This window comes from Herpailurus yagouaroundi, unplaced genomic scaffold, assembly GCF_014898765.1.
Source record: "Herpailurus yagouaroundi ecotype Mexico unplaced genomic scaffold, PumYag 77, whole genome shotgun sequence".
Lineage (NCBI taxonomy): Eukaryota > Metazoa > Chordata > Mammalia > Carnivora > Felidae > Herpailurus > Herpailurus yagouaroundi.
The window spans coordinates 86,184,550-86,203,951 of record NW_024412388.1 but is presented as its reverse complement, the minus strand read 5'-3'; the positions used below and the strand labels follow the sequence as shown (position 1 = coordinate 86,203,951).

At 37.9% G+C, this 19,402-nt stretch overlaps 1 protein-coding gene across 2 annotated transcripts in view; it reads left to right on the top strand.

Annotated features, from left to right (window-relative positions):
• SASS6 (SAS-6 centriolar assembly protein) overlaps positions 1-19,402 on the top strand; it is a 48,644-nt gene that overhangs the window by 26,166 nt on the left and 3,076 nt on the right. For both annotated transcript variants that reach the window (XM_040471088.1, XM_040471089.1), the window contains 8 exons: positions 1,625-1,816; positions 4,382-4,576; positions 4,685-4,774; positions 4,850-5,029; positions 5,395-5,476; positions 6,411-6,547; positions 9,082-9,210; positions 18,794-18,891. In XM_040471088.1, coding sequence (XP_040327022.1) covers positions 1,625-1,816; positions 4,382-4,576; positions 4,685-4,774; positions 4,850-5,029; positions 5,395-5,476; positions 6,411-6,547; positions 9,082-9,210; positions 18,794-18,891 — 1,103 coding nt within the window. The remainder of the gene's footprint in view (positions 1-1,624; positions 1,817-4,381; positions 4,577-4,684; positions 4,775-4,849; positions 5,030-5,394; positions 5,477-6,410; positions 6,548-9,081; positions 9,211-18,793; positions 18,892-19,402) is intronic.

Below are 19,402 nucleotides of genomic sequence, written 5' to 3'. Positions count from 1 at the left end.
TTATTCTCTTTATTCTTCTTGATTGCTCTTTCAGTGTTTTTTCCAGCACTGCATTTTCAGTCGTTTGTGAACTTCTTCTGTTTTATCAATATCTATTTTCCCTTCTCCTCTCCTTTCTGTTTTTTAAAAAAATTTTTTTTTTTTTCAACGTTTATTTATTTTTGGGACAGAGAGAGACAGAGCATGAACGGGGGAGGGGCAGAGAGAGAGGGAGACACAGAATCGGAAACAGGCTCCAGGCTCTGAGCCATCAGCCCAGAGCCCGACGCAGGGCTTGAACTCACGGACCGTGAGATCGTGACCTGGCTGAAGTCGGACACTTAACCGACTGCGCCACCCAGGCGCCCCGTTTTTTAAAAAGATGAGGGAATTTTAAAGTAGTTACATAAAATTCTCCAAGTGTTTTATGAGGGAGACACTCCCCTGTTCCTGTAGGAATTTTTGAATAGGGACAACTTGTCTGGAATGCAGTTTTGGAACTTGCATCAAGTTTTATATTTGTTTACATTTTTTTGAGCTGTGATTGATCATAAGGAAATAATCCAAATTTTGGATGTATGTCTGCATATAAAAGCAATCATAGTTTTATATCTAATTGTGAAAAATTGGAAAGTCCATGTCCATAGTAATGCAGAGTTTAAATGAATTATGATATATCCATGGAATGGAATATTATGCAGCTATTAAAGTGTTTATAGAGTGTTTTAGTGGTATGAGAAGGTATAAATGCTAAAGGAATAAGAATCATGATTAAATTGTGTAAGTGGCTTAGTCTTAATTAGTTAAATGTGTTTATTGTGTGTATGGGTGATGTCAATATAAATTTATTCGGAACATATCTGAGTATTTTCACAATCAGAAAAATATACTGTATTTTTGAAAGGTATTTAGGATTTGATAGTGTTCATCAATAGAAATTATTAAGATAGGCTTGTAGTATGATTCAAACAGGCACAAGATTACATATTTATGACAATGTTCAAATTTTATCATGGCATGGGGTGCCTGGCTGGCTCTGTCAGAAGAGTGTGTGACTCTTGATCTCAGGGTTGTGAGTTCAGGCTCCACACTGGATATAGAGACTACTTAAAAATAAAATCTTAAATAGATTTTATCATGGGTAAAACATAGCTACTAAATGTAAGACTGAACTAATGAACAATACCTTGTCGATTTTATAAATGTAGGGCTTTTTTTAATTATAAAAAATATATACTGTTGTACAAAACTGAAATAATATAATGGTATTTAAAGTGAATACTGAAAATTCCCGGTGTATCCACTTATTTACTTTTAACACAAATAGGTTCATACTATACTATTTTGGAGTTTTTTAACATAATCATGTCATTCTTCCCTTAACTTGAAGACTATTCCTTGTAAATGTATGTGGGTTTAAGAAAAGCAGAAATTAAGAACAAGATCATAATGGTAAATTTGCCTTTGTTGGCCTTTCTCCTTCATGAAATCCATAATTGAAAATAGAACCTCTGAAACAGGGAAATTTTATAATTATATAGAACAACTAAGATATTTTTTTCTTCAAATCTTCCTGTGTGTGTGTGTGTGTGTGTGTGTGTGTGTGTGTGTGTTTTAATTATGGTACTATATTTTTATATAATAGGCACAGGTACAATGTCAACAGCAGCATGAACAACAGAAGAAAGATTTAGAAATCCTCCATCAACGAAACATCCAGCAGCTACAAAACAAATTATCTGAGTTAGAAGCGGCTAATAAGGACCTAATGGAAAGAAAATATAAAGGAGACTCTACCATCAGAGAACTGAAAACAAAACTCTCTGGTGTTGAAGAGGTATTGAACTTTGAGTTTGTTCCCCCCACCACCAATTTAAAATAGTGTTTTAGTTTGGTGACTTTATTACTTGTATGCATGGTGTTTCTCTAATGCTTTGCAAGGCTCTCTTGGTGGTGTTAGGGTAATCAGTTCAGACAATGCAAAAAAATTGAGAATCTAAAATCTGATAGAAAATGATAATTCAGAACAGAACTGAGGTAAAATTGGATATTTTTAGTTAAGGTTTTGAGGGGTAGGTCATTAGCACAGTGATCAGTGTACTTTTAATATCCTCACAGTGTCTATGGGTCCGTATATTCAGTGTTGACAGGACTGGTTCTTTCAGCCTACCTAACATACCAAACAACTATATGAAGTTGTGTCTAATAATAATAATGATACTTTATTAGTAATGATAGTAGCTACGCTTACTGAACACATGCTATGTGACAGGCACTGTGTAACTATTTTACATATAGTAAACCATTTAATTTTTGTAACAATTCTTTTATTTATTTATTTATTTTTATTTTTTTAATTATTTTTTTTTCCAATTCTCTTAAAGAAGGTACTATTAACGCCATCTGATAAACTAAGGCACAGAAAAGTTAAGTAACTTGCCCAAGGTCACATAGCCAGTAAGTAGAAGAGAAAGGATTGGAACCTCTATTATTTGCTTGTCTTTAGAACTCCCTTGTTCTTTCAGTCAACAGAGACATTTCTTAAATCTTGCTATAGTGACACATTGTTGATGCTTTGGCCCTGATATTAGACTCCTTCCTAGCATTATTATACATTAATGTCATGAATTAATCAGAAAACGTAGATTTTGTTAAATCTATCGTATATTTTTTAAATTTTTTTAATGTTTACTTATTTTTGAGAGAGAGAGTGGGGGAGGGGCAGAGAGAGAGAGAGAGGGAGACACAGAATCCAAAGCAGAGACACAGAGTGGGGGAGGGGCAGAGAGAGAGAGAGAGGGAGACACAGAATCCAAAGCAGGCTCCAGGCTCTGAGCTGTCAGCACAGAGCCCCATACGGGGCTCGAGCCCACAAGCTGTGAGATCATGACTTGATCTGAAGTCCGACGCTTAACTGATTGAACCACCCCAAGTCTATCATATTTAAAGATCACCAGGGGCGCCTGGGTGGCGCAGTCGGTTAAGCGTCTGACTTCAGCCGGGTCACGATCTCGCGGTCCGTGAGTTCGAGCTCCGCGTCGGGCTCTGGGCTGATGGCTCAGAGCCTGGAGCCTGTTTCCGATTCCGTGTCTCCCTCTCTCTCTGCCCCTCCCCCGTTCATGCTCTGTCTCTCTCTGTCCCCCCCCAAAAAAAATAAATAAACGTTTAAAAAAAAAAAAATGCTCACCAGTGTTACTTGGGCTCATGACACTTCCCATTCCATTTCACCAGTCTCTTGTGCTTAGGAAACTCTAAAGCCTGACTTGATGCTCACTGCCGTTTATTATTTAGTATGTACCAGGCATTATGGTAAGCAAGGTGCATTAGGGTTCTTATGAAGATTAAGTGAAGTAATTGATGAAGTGTTAATTCTGTTTTACAAATGAGGGAGCTGAGATTTATGTTAAAATAATTCCTAAGATTACACAGAAGAACCTAGATTTGTATTCAAATCCAGCAGAGTCTGCTTCTAAAACCACTATGGCATAATACTATAAAATTATTTTGTAAAGTTTTTGTTATGAAAGTTATGTAGGAATACTATATACAAGACTTGTGTATACTGGCATATTTGGTGATATTAGCTGATTCGGGAGTGATCTGCCCTAGATTTTTAATAACCCATTTTTAATTAACAATTATGTTTGCTTGTTTTTGTTTTAAAGAGTGAACCAAGAGGGAATCCAGAAGTGCTAACAAATTTATTGACATGGAAAGATATTTGTAATATTTAAAGAAGTTAGATTATAAAACTGCACAGTATGAGCACTTTCTCAAAAAAATCCATGTATATAAAAAGCGCAAAATGTTAACTCTAGGTCATAGCTACCATCCTTGGCTAACCTTCGGATCAGTTGGAGAATGCTCAAATGCCCTAGTGCCCAGGACATACCTCATACTAACTGTAAATAAGACTCTCTTGGGGAGGGTACCAGGCACCAGTAGTTTTTAAAGCTTCCTAGGTGATTTCAACATGCATAGTAGCTTGAGAACCACTGCTTACGTCGTAGAATGCTAGGGCTTTTTATTTAGTTATTTATTTTGTGTTTTTGAAATTCTGTTATAATGGGTGTTTATGACAAATGATTTTTTTTTAAGTGTAAATTTAAAGATACCAAAAAATCCTTGTTACTAGTTTTTTAGAGTTGTAGTAATTTATTCATAAATGAGGATTATTTTCCTTGTTGTCAATGAATTAGATATTAGTATATTTTACAATTATTATTCAAATCTACAAGTTACATATACCTTTAGAGGGATATCCAAATCCTTTTTTTAAAAATCAATACTAGAACTTTAAAATTATTAAAGGTATTTTTAAAATATTTTAAACATCTTAATTATAAATAACCATAATGGGCCAACTCCTCTTTTTTATGCTGCATTTTTTTTCTTTCTGTAGGAGCTCCAGCGGGCTAAGCAAGAAGTCCTCTCTTTGCGAAGAGAAAATTCTACCCTAGATGCTGAATGCCATGAAAAAGAAAAGCATATTAATCAGCTACAAACAAAAGTGGCTGTTTTAGAACAGGAAATCAAGGATAAGGACCAGCTTGTTTTAAGAACAAAAGAAGCATTTGATACAATCCAGGAACAAAAGGTCTATTTAAACATTTTTGAAACAAATTGATGATTACATTTACAAGTGATGCTTTTCTTAAACACAAGCATCTTATTAATTATTCATGTTTTTAAAAATATGTATCAGGTGGCTTTAGAAGAAAATGGTGAGAAAAATCAGGTACAACTAGGAAAACTTGAAGCTACAATAAAATCATTATCAGCGGAACTTCTTAAGGTTCGTTTTTAAAAATAACAGAATATTAAATTTCATTGGAATAAGTAGAGATATACATATGAAGCTCTTTTACAGGCAAATGAAATTATCAAGAAGTTGCAGGGAGATCTGAAAACTTTAATGGGTAAATTGAAACTGAAGAATACAGTAACTATTCAGCAAGAGAAACTCTTAGCTGAGAAGGAAGAAAAATTACAAAAGGAACAAAAGGAATTACAAGATGTTGGACAGTCTCTCCGAATTAAAGAGCAAGAGGTGGTGAATATTTTCTGTTTTTGCATGTGTGACTATTTGCAAAGTTTAACAAATTTTCTTAGATGTAGATTTTAAATTTCCATTTTGTTATATTCGAGAATATCTTTGACTCCCCCCACCCCCCCCAACCTTTCAACAGAAGTTAATGTGTTACAACCTGAAAAGTTAGTTATCATGACTCAGGTACCTTGAGTGTTCATATATATGTACCGTATATGTGTATATACATATATAGATACACAGTTACACAGGAGAGCTATAATTCATTCTATTTAATAACAGTTAACAGTAATCAATTATTAATAGAAATACGTTTCAGTTTTTATTTAATTTTTATTATACTTATGAGGATTGACATATTTCAGGTATGCAAATTACAAGAACAATTAGAAGCTACAGTTCAAAAACTTGAAGAAAGCAAACAGCTTCTAAAAAATAATGAAAAGTGTAAGTATTTTAACTTTTTTTTAAAAAAAAAAGTTTTTTTAACATTTATTTATTTTTGAGACAGAGAGAGACAGAGCATGAATGGGGGAGAGTCAGAGAGAGAGAGGGAGACACAGAATCTGAAACAGGCTCCAGGCTCTGAGCTGTCAGCACAGAGCCTGACGCAGGGCTTGAACTCACGAACCGCGAGATCATGACCTGAGCCGAAGTCAGATGCTTAACCGACTGAGCCACCCAGGCGCCCCTTAACTTTTTATGTAGAAGAAGTTTGTAACTGTACTCTTAATCTGAAAATGTTATTTGAATTCATAAAAGTCCAGGTAGATCAAGATACTGCTCCATACAGATAATTTCTGTTTTAAATATACTGTCTCCATGTCTTTGCTACAGTAACTTATATATCAGCTGCCCTGTAAAACGGTTACCATTCTGAAGAAAACCATATTACATGTGTCAGTAACCCAAAATTAAGTGTTGAAAATATTAATGATAACTTAAGTTCTTCACTGATTAAAGTTCTTCACTACACCTTGTTTAATTGCTGTATTTACCTAATAGTAACAACATGAATTATTTGAAACCAAAATATAAGATCAAGCCTATAACATTTTCTCAGTGTTTAGTATTGGTTATCAGATAAGAGTGGGAACTTTAAGTAAACTAAGATATTATTCTAGAAATGAAAGCCTTGAAAGAGATCCTTGACCAGCAGAAATACATGTTTCAGATTGTAATAGGTTAAGGAGTTGTATGTGGTGGTTGCTCAAATAAGAGTCTTTAATGACAAAAATTTAGGTAAACCTGTAGTCTCCTGTGATATAAGGTAATCTTAAAGACTTAACATTTTAAAAATCTCAGTATAATTTTTAAATGTTTAAAGTAATTAGAAAAAAATAATCAAAATTTTTTATCTTGTTTTGTTCTTTTATTTAAGTAATCACATGGTTAAATAAAGAACTAAATGAAAATCAGCTAGTGAGAAAGCAAGATGTATTGGGACCATCCACCACTCCGCCTGTACATTCGAGCAGCAACGCAATCAGAAGTGGGATTTCTCCTAATTCTAATGTGGTAAGATTTAAACTAAGGTGTGAGCGGTCATTGGGGTGTCTGGATGGCTCAGTCGGTTAAGCATCTGACTCTTGATTTTGGCTCAGGTTATGGTCTCACAGTTCGTGAGTTCGAGATATGTGTGGGGCTGCAGAATCTGCTTGGGATTCTCTTTCCCTCTCCCGTTTGTGCGCACGCGCGCGCGCTCACTCTCTCTCTCTCTCTCTCTCTCTCTCTCTCTCTCTTTCTGTCTCAAATAAATAAACTTAAAAAAAAAATGATGTGAGTGGTCTTAGTACATTTCCTAAAACAAAAATATTCCCAGACTGGGAGGAAGTTTCCATGACTTCAGGTGCCGGTACTAATATGCATACTTCAGGTATGCAAATTATAAGAACAGTAAGACATGGGATTTAAACTTTAAAGAGTCCTACAGTTATTAGCACAGTTATTATTAGAGTCCTGCAGTTACTAGTCCTATAGTTATTGGAAGTGTGACATAGGTATACTTGCTCTTAGCAAAGAGGCTATTTTTCAAGGGCACACTTCTTTTTAAGATTTTATTCATATAGAAATCACTCATAACTAAAGTAATGCCACATGTGCTGAAAAGCTTACAGTATTCACGGGGCCTTAAGAAGGGAGAATAGGCTTTGGGCTCAAGTTTGGAACTGTGACGGATGGAGCCTAAACTGAATTCTATTTGAAAAATAGGAGGTGGGGGGGCAGAGAGAGAAAGAAGTGTCCTTTTATCAAGCTTGTCAGTTCTAGATTCCCGAAGGAACTAGTTAGGAAATATAAGCTTTCTAGCTCCCAGTACCAGGAGCTTTTTCCTTGCAAGAAATTAGGGGAAACAGAAGAGCAGCTCCTTATGTCTGGGAGCTGGCTTGCTGCTATCAGCAACGCCCCAGTGTTGCTAGGAGAGCTGTCCTGGCACTCACAACTAGGCATTGGGGCTCTCCTGTTGAACAAACAATATAACAGAAAATCAACATCAGGCAAGGCCACTTTGTGACTGTGACGGATCAAGACAAAAACAAGACCACCTCATAATCATGTCAGACCACAATTTTAAAAAAATCATTGCCAAGCCACAAAACCACAAGTTTTCTCCTATCCTGGCTAATGTGGTTGGTTGTTGCTTCATTACCAATTATTGTTTTGGCCTTAGTACATTCTTCCTGACTTACAAGGTTTATTTCAGATAGTCACACAGTTATCCTTATTTACAGATAGCATCCAACCCACAACAAAGCCACACTTTATTAAACTCTCCCTTAAACCACCTAACACATAAGTCCAATAAATAAGTCCCTTTAACACCTTCATACTGCCACATCCCTTTTACTAGGTTCCCCACAGTGTGCAGTCTCCATTGTTTGCAAGGAGCAGTAAACCCAGGGTGTCACCTAAAGATACGTTTCTGGTAGTTTTTGGTTGGAGAGCACTGGCAGAGGATTTAAAATGTAAATACTTAATTGAAGTTTAAATCTATCCCAATAAATCAGGTAGTACTTAATCAGATAGTACTTGATGTTTAAAGAGAGGAATGGATTTTTGCTAAATAGAAAAAGGTGTAGAAAGAAGTGCCCACTGCTGAATGACAAACTTGAAAAAATTTGACAGGCTTGACCTTCATGACTTTGTAAAAGGTATTTTTTGTCATGTAAGCACTGGTGTACGTAATTGCTTCCTAAGATTTGTGTTTCAGTTGCGCTCTTATAAAAATAAACTGTTTTCGTAACATTGGTTAATGGTGGTGTCACCATATTGAAAATCACTGACTAAAAGCCAGTTATTGTGTCAGGTAGTCCATGTAAGAACATGTCTTGGGGTCCGTGGGTGGCTCAGCTGGTTAAGTGTCTGACTTCGACTTAGGTTGTGATCTCACTCTTCGTAAGTTCAAGCCCCATGTCAGGCACTGTGCTGTTTATACTCATTTTGGTGGAAAATTATTTTTATTTTATATCTGATTGGCTTATTGAACTGTGACTCCATCCTTCCAGCATCCCTATTTTTAGGAATGGAAGGCCTGTAGGGAACCCAGGTGTTCAGAGAGGTTTAGAGAGGCCGCTGTTTGAACTCCGTTCAAAGCCAGATCCAATGGTTGACTTTGTCAAGCTTGTATAGCCACTCTTTTTTTTTTTTTAATTTTTTTTTTCAATGTTTTTATTTATTTTTTTTGGGACAGAGAGAGACAGAGCATGAACGGGGGAGGGGCAGAGAGAGAGGGAGACACAGAATCGGAAACAGGCTCCAGGCTCCGAGCCATCAGCCCAGAGCCTGACGTGGGGCTCGAACTCACGGACCGCGAGATCGTGACCTGGCTGAAGTCGGACGCTTAACCGACTGCGCCACCCAGGCGCCCCATATAGCCACTCTTTAAAAAGCCTTAAGGTATCCTAGCCTCATGCTATGTAATAAAGCAGAGTTTTGGTGTCATGATAAGATTAGCCTCTAAGATAGTACTCAATTATTATAACAGATGCTGACGCCTCCTGGATTGGCAGATACTAATGTCTCCTCCTTAACCTTTTTTATGTTTTTATTTTTAGGTTGATGGTAGACTTACTTACCCAGCCTGTGGGATTGGTTATCCTGTCTCCTCTGCATTTGCATTCCAGAATACCTTTCCTCATCCTATATCTGCCAAAAATAACATCCATCCAGTTTCAGGACCAAAGGTAGACACATTAATACCTTTTTGAGGCAAGGTGTAGCAACTTATTAAATATTTTTAATTTTAAAAATTACCTTAGCCTTTGATCACTTGCTAAGTATTGAATATCTAGTTCATTCTTATAGGAAATACTATCTGCTCTATATGGTATTTCTTGAATCTCTGTAATTTATAAAATGGTAGACATCAGTATGCTTAAACTTGATTCCTATTCAACCTCTTTCTCCATTTTATTCATTCTGTGTTTAATCTTTTACAACTCAAACTTAACTAGGATTATTGACTTCATACTGTTGATGTATTAACTATGGTGACCTTTTTGGATCCTTTTGCTAGGATTTAAAGGTCTGCAAAGGCAGGATTATAGCAGATTCTACAGTGTAGTTCTGGCAACATCTTAAATAGCATAGGGCTAACATTTCCTCAAATCTGATTTATTTGCTGAGACTTTTTTCCTACCCGCTTGAGTTCTTCATTGTCATTGTTATTACTAATGTCTTAGGTTTATATATTGTTTTCATATGTATAATTTTATCTTCACAATAATTCCATCCACCAGACCAACCACTGATTCCGTTTCATTACTAACTTTAGGTCAAAAAATTTTTTTTTTCCTAAATCTTGGGGCGCCTGGGTGGCTCAGTTGGTTAAGCGTCCGACTTCAGCTCAGGTCATGATCTCGCGGTCTGTGAGTTTGAGCCCCGCGTCGAGCTCTGTGCTAACAGCTCAGAGCCTGGAGCCTGTTTCAGAGTCTGTGTCTCCCCCTCTCTGACCCTCCCCCGTTCATGCTCTGTCTCTCTCTGTCTCAAAAATAAATAAACATTAAAAAAATTTTTTTTAAAAATCTTGAAGACAAACTTTTAAAAAAAAATTTTTTTAAATGTTTATTTATTTTTGGCAGAGAGAGACAGAGCATGAGCTGGGGAGGGGCAGAGAGAGAGGGAGACACAGAATCTGAAGTAGGCTCCAGGTTCTGAGCTGTCAGCACAAAGCCAGACACGGGTCTCGAACTCACAGACCACGAGATCATGACCTGAGCCGAAGTCGGACACTCAACTGACTGAGCCACCCAGGCGCCCCAAGACAAACATTTTTGAAAAGAATATTTTATAAAATAACTGAGGACTTTGAAATTGCTATTATAAACCCTTTCTCAAAAGAAACCTGCGTGGCTTAGTCGATGAAGTGTCTCTTAATCTTGGCTCAGGTTGTGATCTCACTGTTCGTGAAATCAAGCCCTGTGTCAGTCTCTGCACTGACAGTGTGGAGCCTGCTTGGGATTCTCTCCCTCCCTCTCTGCCCCCTGCTTGCCTGTGTGCTCTCTAAAAATAAATAAACTTACAAATAAACGCTTTGTTAAATTAGTTTTTGGCTGCTCTAAAAATAAGCTGCCTGTGTTGCTTAGGCATATGCCTTTTTGCCAAAGCCTTATTAACTGTCGTCTGGAGCTATTGAGAATTCTCAATGAAATGAGAACTAAACCTGAGTTTTATGCTTAGAATATCATTATGTAAAGAGTATTTAGATGCACTTAGGTGGCTTTTCTTGCATTGCTTGTTAAAGAGCATTAGATATGTGTGTTCAGAGCATTACTATTGTTTTTTTACAATGTTAAGTAACTCTTGTACTGTTCATTAACTTTATTTGTCCATATTTTATTTTTAAATTTTGATTCCAGTATAATAAATATAGAGTGTTATATTAGTTTCAGGTGTATAATGTAGTGAATCAACAATTCTATGTATTACTCAGTGCTCATCAAGATGTACACTTTGAGAATGCAAGCTGGTGCAGCCACTCTGGAAAACAGTATGGAGGTTCCTCAAAAAACTAAAAATAGAACTACCCTACGACCCAGCAATAGCACTACTAGGTATTTATCCAAGGGATACAGGTGTGCTGTTTTGAAGGGACACATGTACCCCAATGTTTATAGCAGCACTATCAACAATAGCCAAAGTATGGAAAGAGCCCAAATGTCCAGTGACGGATGAATGGATAAAGAAGATGTGGTGTGTTTGTGTGTATACCACAGAATATTATCGGCAATCAAAAAGAATGAAATCTTGCCATTTGCAACTACATGGATGGAACTGGAGGGTATTATGCTAAGTGAAATTAGAGAAAGACAAAAATCATACGACTTCACTCATATGAGGACTTTAAGAGACAAAACAGATGAACATAAGGGAAGGGAAACTAATATAAAAACAGGGAGGGGGACAAAACAGAAGAGAGTCATAAATATGGAGAACAAACTGAGGGTTACTGAAGGGGGTGTGAGAGGGGGGATGGGCTAAATGGGTAAGGGGCATTAAGGAATCTAGTCCTGAAATCATTGTTGCACTATATGCTAACTAATTTGGATGTAAATTAAAAAAAATAAAAAATAAAAAAAAATAAAAGATGAAAACAAAAAAAGACTAGCGAATACTGGAAAGTTTCAAGGGCAAAAATAAATAAATGTATACTTAATCCTCTTCATTAATTTCATCCATCCCTACTGACCCCCCTCTGGTAACCATCATTTTGTTTTCTGGTTTATCTCTTTTTTTTTTCCTTTGCTTGTTTTGTTTTTTAAATTCCACATGAGTGAAATCATGGGTATTTGTCTTTCTTTGACTTATTTCACATACTATTATATCTTTTAGCTCCATCCATGTTATTTATTGCAAATGGCAAGATTCATTCTTTTTTATGGCTGAATAGTATTCCAGTGCTTGTGTGTGTGTGTGTGTGTGTGTGTGTGTGTGTGTGTGTGTGTGTGTGTGTTGCATCATCATGACCCTTTTATCTCTTGATGGATCACTTGGGTTACTTCCATAATTTGGCTATTGTGTATAATGCTGCCATAAACATAGGGGTATATATATCTTTTTGAATTAGTATTTTCATATTCATTGGGTAAATACCTGATATTTACTGGATCATATGGCAATTTTCTTTTTAATTTTTTGAGGAACCTCCATACTGTTTTCCACAGTGGCTGCACCAGTTTGCGTTCCTAACAACAGTATATGAGGGTTCCTTTTTCTCCACATCCTTGCCAACATCTGTTTTTCCTTTCTTTTCTCTTTTCTTTTCTTTTCTTTCTTTTCTTTTCTTTTCTTTTCTTTTCTTTTCTTTTCTTTTCTTTTCTTTTTAATGGTTTCTTGAATATTATTGTTTCTTTATGAATATCTGCATATTCAAGTGTGATTGCATCTTGGGATCAAATTTTGTCTTGAGAATTATGATTGAGGGGCGCCTGGGTGGCGCAGTCGGTTAAGCGTCCGACTTCAGCCAGGTCACGATCTCGCGGTCCGTGAGTTCGAGCCCCGCGTCAGGCTCTGGGCTGATGGCTCAGAGCCTGGAGTCTGTTTCCGATTCTGTGTCTCCCTCTCTCTCTGCCCCTCCCCCGTTCATGCTCTGTCTCTCTCTGTCCCAAAAAATAAATAAAAACGTTGAGAATTATGATTGAATTGCTTTTTCATTTTTTTCTAACTTTTTTTTTTAATTCCAGTTAGTTAACAATGTTATTAGTTTCAGGTGTACACTACAGTAATTTAGCAGTTCCATACATCACTGCGTGCTCATCACAAGTGCACTCCTTGATCCCCACCACCTATTTAACCCATCTCCCCTTCCCCCTCTCCTCTGGTAGCCATCAGATTGTTCTCTGTAATTAAAAGTCTTGTTTCTTGCTTTGACTCATTTTTTTCCTTTGCTTGTTTGTTTTGTTCCTAAATTGCACGAGTGAAATCATATGGTATTTGTCTTTCTCTGTGATGTATTTCATTTAGCATTACAATCTCTAGTTCCATCCATGTCGTTGCAAAAGGCAAGATTTCACATTTTTATGACTGAATAATATTCCATTTTGTATATGTACTACATCTTTATTCATTTATCATCAGTTGGTGGACACTTGGACTGCTATAAACATAGGGGTGCACGTATCCCTTTGAATTAGTGTTTTTGTGTTCTTTGGATAAATATCCAGTAGTTTGGTTGCAGGATCATAAGGTGGTTCTATTTTTAACCTAAAAAAAAAAAGTTTTTTATTTTGAGAGAGAAACAGAGTATGCGCGTGCATGAGTGAGGAAGGGGTGGGGTGGGGGGCTAAGGAGAGCATCCCAAGCACCCTCCATGCTGTTAACACAGGGCCCAATGCAGGGCTCAAATCCATGCTGTGAGATCAGGACCTGAGCCAAAATCAAGAGTCGGGCACTTAACCAGCTGAGAACTTTATTCTAGTTGCTCTTTTAAATTGCAGCTTTTTTCTTGTTTCCCAAGGTGTCTGGAAGTGGTGTGGGCTAGGAGCTCAGGGCTGGCTGAGGTACCCTGTCCCCTGTCTGCGCTATCAAGGTGGAGGGGGAATGTAAACAGTCCTCACCAGCCCTTGTGGCTCGGAGAGGGTACAGCAGCTCTCTTGCTTTTGGCAGAATTCTAGGACTTGATCTTTTTTTTTTTTTTTTTTTCTTCAACGTTTATTTATTTTTGGGACAGAGAGAGACAGATCATGAACGGGGGAGGGGCAGAGAGAGAGGGAGACACAGAATCGGAAACAGGCTCCAGGCTCTGAGCCATCAGCCCAGAGCCAGACACGGGGCTCGAACTCACGGACCGCGAGATCGTGACCTGGCTGAAGTCGGACGCTTAACCGACTGCGCCACCCAGGCGCCCCTCTAGGACTTGATCTTTTATATTCTAGCTCTTCTTTTAATCTGAGGCTTCTTTCTGTGCGTAGGGCAGGTGAATCAGCTCACAGTTACTCAGTACTATCCTTCCCCAGTGTAGTTCGCAGTGTTGACATTGGGTGTTTCCCTTTCTTACCCTGTCTCCACCTTTTGCCATTCTCTGTCTATATTTGTTATGCACAAGTTGTTCATTCAGCCTTCAGCATCTTCAGGAGGAATTGCTCTATAAAGAGGTAGATTTGGTGTGTCTCTGGAGGAGGTGAGTTCAGGGTCTTTCTACATTGTCCTCTTCCTACGTTGCCATCAAAATCAACAAGTTTCTGTTTCCTTTCAGCATTTTGAAGAGGTTATCCTGTGTTGCCTGGATTGAATAGTTTCTGGCAAGTCATTAGTAGTCATTTTTTTAGCACTTTTCCTCTTTAGAAAGTGACTTTTTCTCTGGGTGTTTTTCACATTTCCTTTTTTTTCATTTTTTTCAGCAACTTATTTATAATATATTTTGGTGTGGTACATGTATATCATTATCCACTTAGGGCTTTTATTGAGGATCTGTGTATCAGGGGTTTATGGTTGACAACTTGGAAAATTCTGGTCATTATTTCTTCACTTTTTTTCCTATTATTTTCTTTCAATATTCCATTTATACATGGTTGATCCCATATTTTTCTGTTGAGACTGTTCATTATTTTATGCTTTTACAGTCAAATGCTATGTTTTAAAGTCACCTATCTTTTTTTTTTTTTCTGCAGTGTTTAATATGCTGTTATTTCTGTCCAGTTAGAAATTTGTGTTTGAGGTATTGAATTTGCCATCGCTGCAAGTTCCATTTCATTCTTTTTTATATTTTTCATTTTTCTCATACTTTCAATTTCCATTAAATTCTTTTTGATCGTTATCTTTGTTCTAACATCTCTGTCCTTGTCCTGTTATCATTTCTGTCATTTCTGGATCTGTTTCCATTGACTCTTTCCTTGGTGTTACATTTTCTTAATGTCATCTCTAGTAATTTTTGATAGACTGTGGAACACTGTCAGTGGTTATGTGTTTTGTTATCTTCCTTTAAAGAGTGGCTGGTAGGATTGCCTGGGTGGCTCAGTTGGTTAAACTTCCAAATTCATCTCAGGTCATGATCTCATGGTTCATGAGTTTGAACCCTGCATTGGGCTCTGCACTGACAGCTCAGAGCCTGAAGCCTGCTTCAGATTCTGTGTCTCCTGTCTCTCTGCCCCTCCCCTGCTCATATCCTGTCTCTCTCTCAAAAATAAATATTTAAAAAATTTTTTTTCTTAATAAAATAAAGAGTGGCTGGTATTTAAGTTAGTTGTGGGTTCCCTTGATCCCTTTGGAGCATTCTAGGTTTCTTTCATTTTTTTTTTCTTTAGCTTTACTTGGGTGCATCTAAAGTAGCTTTTACTCAAGAGATAGTTCAGCCCTTCTACAAAGCTGTGATCCTTTGTGGCTCTTCACTGAATGCCCTAAATGATTACCATGTGTCTCCATGATTATGAACCTTAGAAATTGTTCATGTGAAAATTCCCATTTCTTTTTTTTTTTTTTTTTTTAACTTTTTTAATGTTGATTGATTTTTGAGAGAGAGAGAGCGTGAGCGAGCAGGGCAGGGGCAGAGAGAGAAGGAGACACAGAATCCGAAGCAGGCTCCAGGCTCTGAGCTGCCAGCATAGAGCCCACTGTGGGCTCGAACCCACGAAGTGTGAGATCATGATCTGAGCTGAAGTCAGATGCTCAACCGACTGAGCCACCTAGGCACCCCTCCCATTTCTTTTTTTTAGTCTTGGGGCATTTTTCCCTATGCATGTGGCCAGTACTAAGCAAAAATTTTAAGGGATCCATGTGCAGATTTCCAGAGATTTTCCTTTATAGCTTCTTTCTCATCAGAATTCTGCCCTTTAACTTTCACTTACCCCAAACTCCCTAAATTCTGATGTTGATCTATGTTTTCCCTCTGTACCTGAATTTAGGGTGTGCCTCCAGTTGGAAAGCTGGGTCATTGATGGGGAATTACATTTCTCTCAAAGGTTACATACAACCTGTGCATTGTCTGTTCAGTATTTGAGACCATTCTTTTTATTTTGTACAGCTTTCTAATTTGTGATTGGTGCTGAAAATTATCTTATGAATTGCTATCTGATACTTTAATATTCCTCACCCATATGTCTTTTTTTTTTAATTTTTCAATGTTTATTTTTGTGAGAGAGAAACAGACTGTAAGTGGGGGAGGGGCAGAGAGAGAGGGAGACACAGTATCTAAAGTAAGTTCCAGGCTCTGAGCTGTCAGCACAGAACCTGATGTGGGGCTCAAACTCATGGACTGAGAGATCATAACCTGAGCCGAAGTTGGATGCTTAACCGACTAAGCCACCCAGGCACTCCATATTTGTTTTTCTATAAGGAATATTAGAGTCAACTTGTTTCACTTTAAAAACTCCTTTTTGTGTTTAAAGTTGTCATGTGAAATGCATGGATTAATGTAGGGAGAACTAATATCTTTGGAATATTGAAGCTTGATAGTACAGTAGTATATACCTTTTTTTTAATTTTTTTTTTATTTAAAAAAAATTTTTTTTTCAACGTTTATTTATTTTTGGAACAGAGAGAGACAGAGCATGAACGGGGGAGGGGCAGAGAGAGAGGGAGACACAGAATCAGAAACAGGCTCCAGTCTCCGAGCCATCAGCCCAGAGCCTGACGCGGGGCTCGAACTCACGGACCGCGAGATCGTGACCTGGTTGAAGTCGGACACTTAACCGACTGCGCCACCCAGGCGCCCCAGTATATACCTTTTTAATTTGTAGTTTTAACCTATGAAATTAGTATCTATCTATTCCTATTTTATTGACTTTTTACCAAAAGTAGATATTTTATGTTTTCTCCTGCCTTTTCCTTTTGTATGCAAGTGGTCATAATTTTTTTTTTCCATCTATTAGTTTGATTATGTGTATACATTTTTCTGATATAGAACCCATTTATAAATTCCTGGTGTGAAACATGCTCAGTCATCTATTTTAGTTTGGATTTTGTATAGATTCTTGGGTTACTTTTGTTTTAAAATTCTAATTCCTAGCCTTTCATTTAGAAACCATAAATATAACAGACTTTGAAAATTCTTGAAAAGGGAAGAATTCTCAGAATACATGCTGTAATACGCATCATTGTTATAAATAGGGAGAAAACTTTTAGAACTATGACACTTGCTTATTTAAAAATTTTTGGGGTGACTAGGTGGCTCAGTCGGTTAAGCATCCGACTTCAGCTCAGGTCATGATCTCGTAGTTCATGAGTTCAAGCCCCATGTCTGGCTCTGTGCTGACAGCTCAGAGCCTGGAGTCTGCTTTGGATTCTGTGACTCCCTCTCTCTCTGCCCCTCCCCGGCTCATGCTCTCTCTCAAAAAATAAATAAAAGTTAAAAATTAAAAAAAATTTTTTTTGAGTATATTTATTTATCTTGAGAGAGAGCGTAAGCAGGAGAGGGGCAGAGAAAGAATCCCAAGCAGTCTCTGCACTGTCAGCACAGAGCCTGCTAGGGGGGCGGTAAGCTCAAACTCGCAAACTGTGAGATTGTGACGTGAGCTGAAATCAAGAGTTGGATACTCCAGGTGCCTGGGTGGCTCAGTTGGTTAAGCGTTCGATTTCGGCTCAGGTCACGATCTCGCAGTTTGTGGGTTCGAGTCTCATGTTGGGCTCTCTGCTGACAGCTCAGAACCTGGAGCCTACTTCGGATTCTGTGTCTCCCTCTCTCTCTGCCCCTCCCCTGCTTGCTCTCTCTCTCTCTCTCTCTCAAAAATAAACATTAAAAAAAAAAAAAAGCATTGGATGCTCAACCAACTGAGCCACCCAGGTGCCCTGATACTTATTTAAGTGCTGGGGTTAGAAGGCATTGACCCCTGCATTGTCAAAAAATCATGTATAACTTTTGACTTCTCTCAAATTTAACTACTGTATTTCATATATATATGTATGTGTGTGTGAAAAAAATATATATATATATATATTTCCCCCTGTCTTCCCCATGAATGTATTTTATATTGTGATTGAAACATAAGAAGTTGCCAAATGATTACAAACAAAGGGAATGTAGAGGAAGCATACGGGTAGGCTGGACTCTCCCCTGCTTTTGGCACTCCTCATTCCACTCCCTGTGTGCATGGTTAGTTCACTGAGGCCTGAGCTGAGAGGCAGTAAAGGAACCGGCTCTGGAGAGAGATTCTTGCTGAAGTGGCAGGGCCAGTTACTGGTTGTAGTTGGGCAAGGATCACAGAACGAAAGATACCACACCACTGGAGGGTCTGGGGAAACCCCAGAACAACAAGGAGGGAGCCTGCAGTGAAGAGCAGGCAGGGGTGCCGTGCCGTCCACCATGGTGGATGTTCTCTGAGGTGGTGAGCTAAAATCCCCAGGGAACTAGCAGCTTATTGCTTGCCAGCATTTCCTGTAAGCAGAAACTAGGGAGTCAAGTGGATAAGGAGTAGGTGTTACTTCAGGATCCAGCTTTGCTAACTGGGCGGGGATGAGGAGACAGATGGTACTGCATTCTACTGGTGTACTGTATTTATTGACCAAAGTCCGTATAAATAGCCCCTACAGTTCAAACCCATGTTGTACAAGGATTGGCTGCATTAGTGTTTGTTTTTGTTTCAAAATAATTGTTAAGAGATCATGTTGCACTGTTCATCTTGCTTCTATCACAGGAATATTTTTGGCAAGGAGAAATAGGATTTTTGTTGTTGTTAAATCTCTTCAGGAAAATGTTCTTGTGTTATAAAATTACTTGTTGAACCTGTTCTTCTATGTTCTAGATACATGAGAAAGAAGTTTTAACCATCCATCTCCATATGGAACTGCCTCCGTTCTCACTAACTCAGTTACATGAGGTGTTTTCCCTCTTCACAGGTGCAGTTTAACTTGCAGTTTACAAAACCAAATACGTCACTAGGAGATGTTCAAACAGGAACAACTATTAGTATGCCTTGCTCAACTGATAAGGAAAAGTAAGTACTTGTCATAAAATTTAATGTTTGCACTTTTGAAAGTCATCCTAAATAATTTTTATCAGTGTTTGAAAGCTTTGATGCCCACTTATTTATCTGTGACATTTTAAGTTACTGATCAGTGGGATTGAAGCTAGAGTCACTTTTCTTTGTAAGAAATAGATTTCCCTGGGTGCCTTGGTGGCTCAGTTGGTTAAGCATCTGACTCTTGATTTTGACTCAGGTCATGGTCTCACCGTTCATGGGATCAGGCCCTGTGTTTGGCTCTATGCTGACAGCCTGGAGCCTGCTTGGGATATATTCATTCTCTCTCTCTCTCTCTCTCTCAAAATAAATAAACATTAAAAAAAGATTTTCCATAATTTTTTTAAACTGTAAGATACAGTTAAACATACAGTAAAATTTTATTTTTTAAGAAACTTTCCTTGGGGCGCCTGGGTGGCGCAGTCGGTTAAGCGTCCGACTTCAGCCAGGTCACGATCTCGCGGTCCGTGAGTTCGAGCCCTGCGTC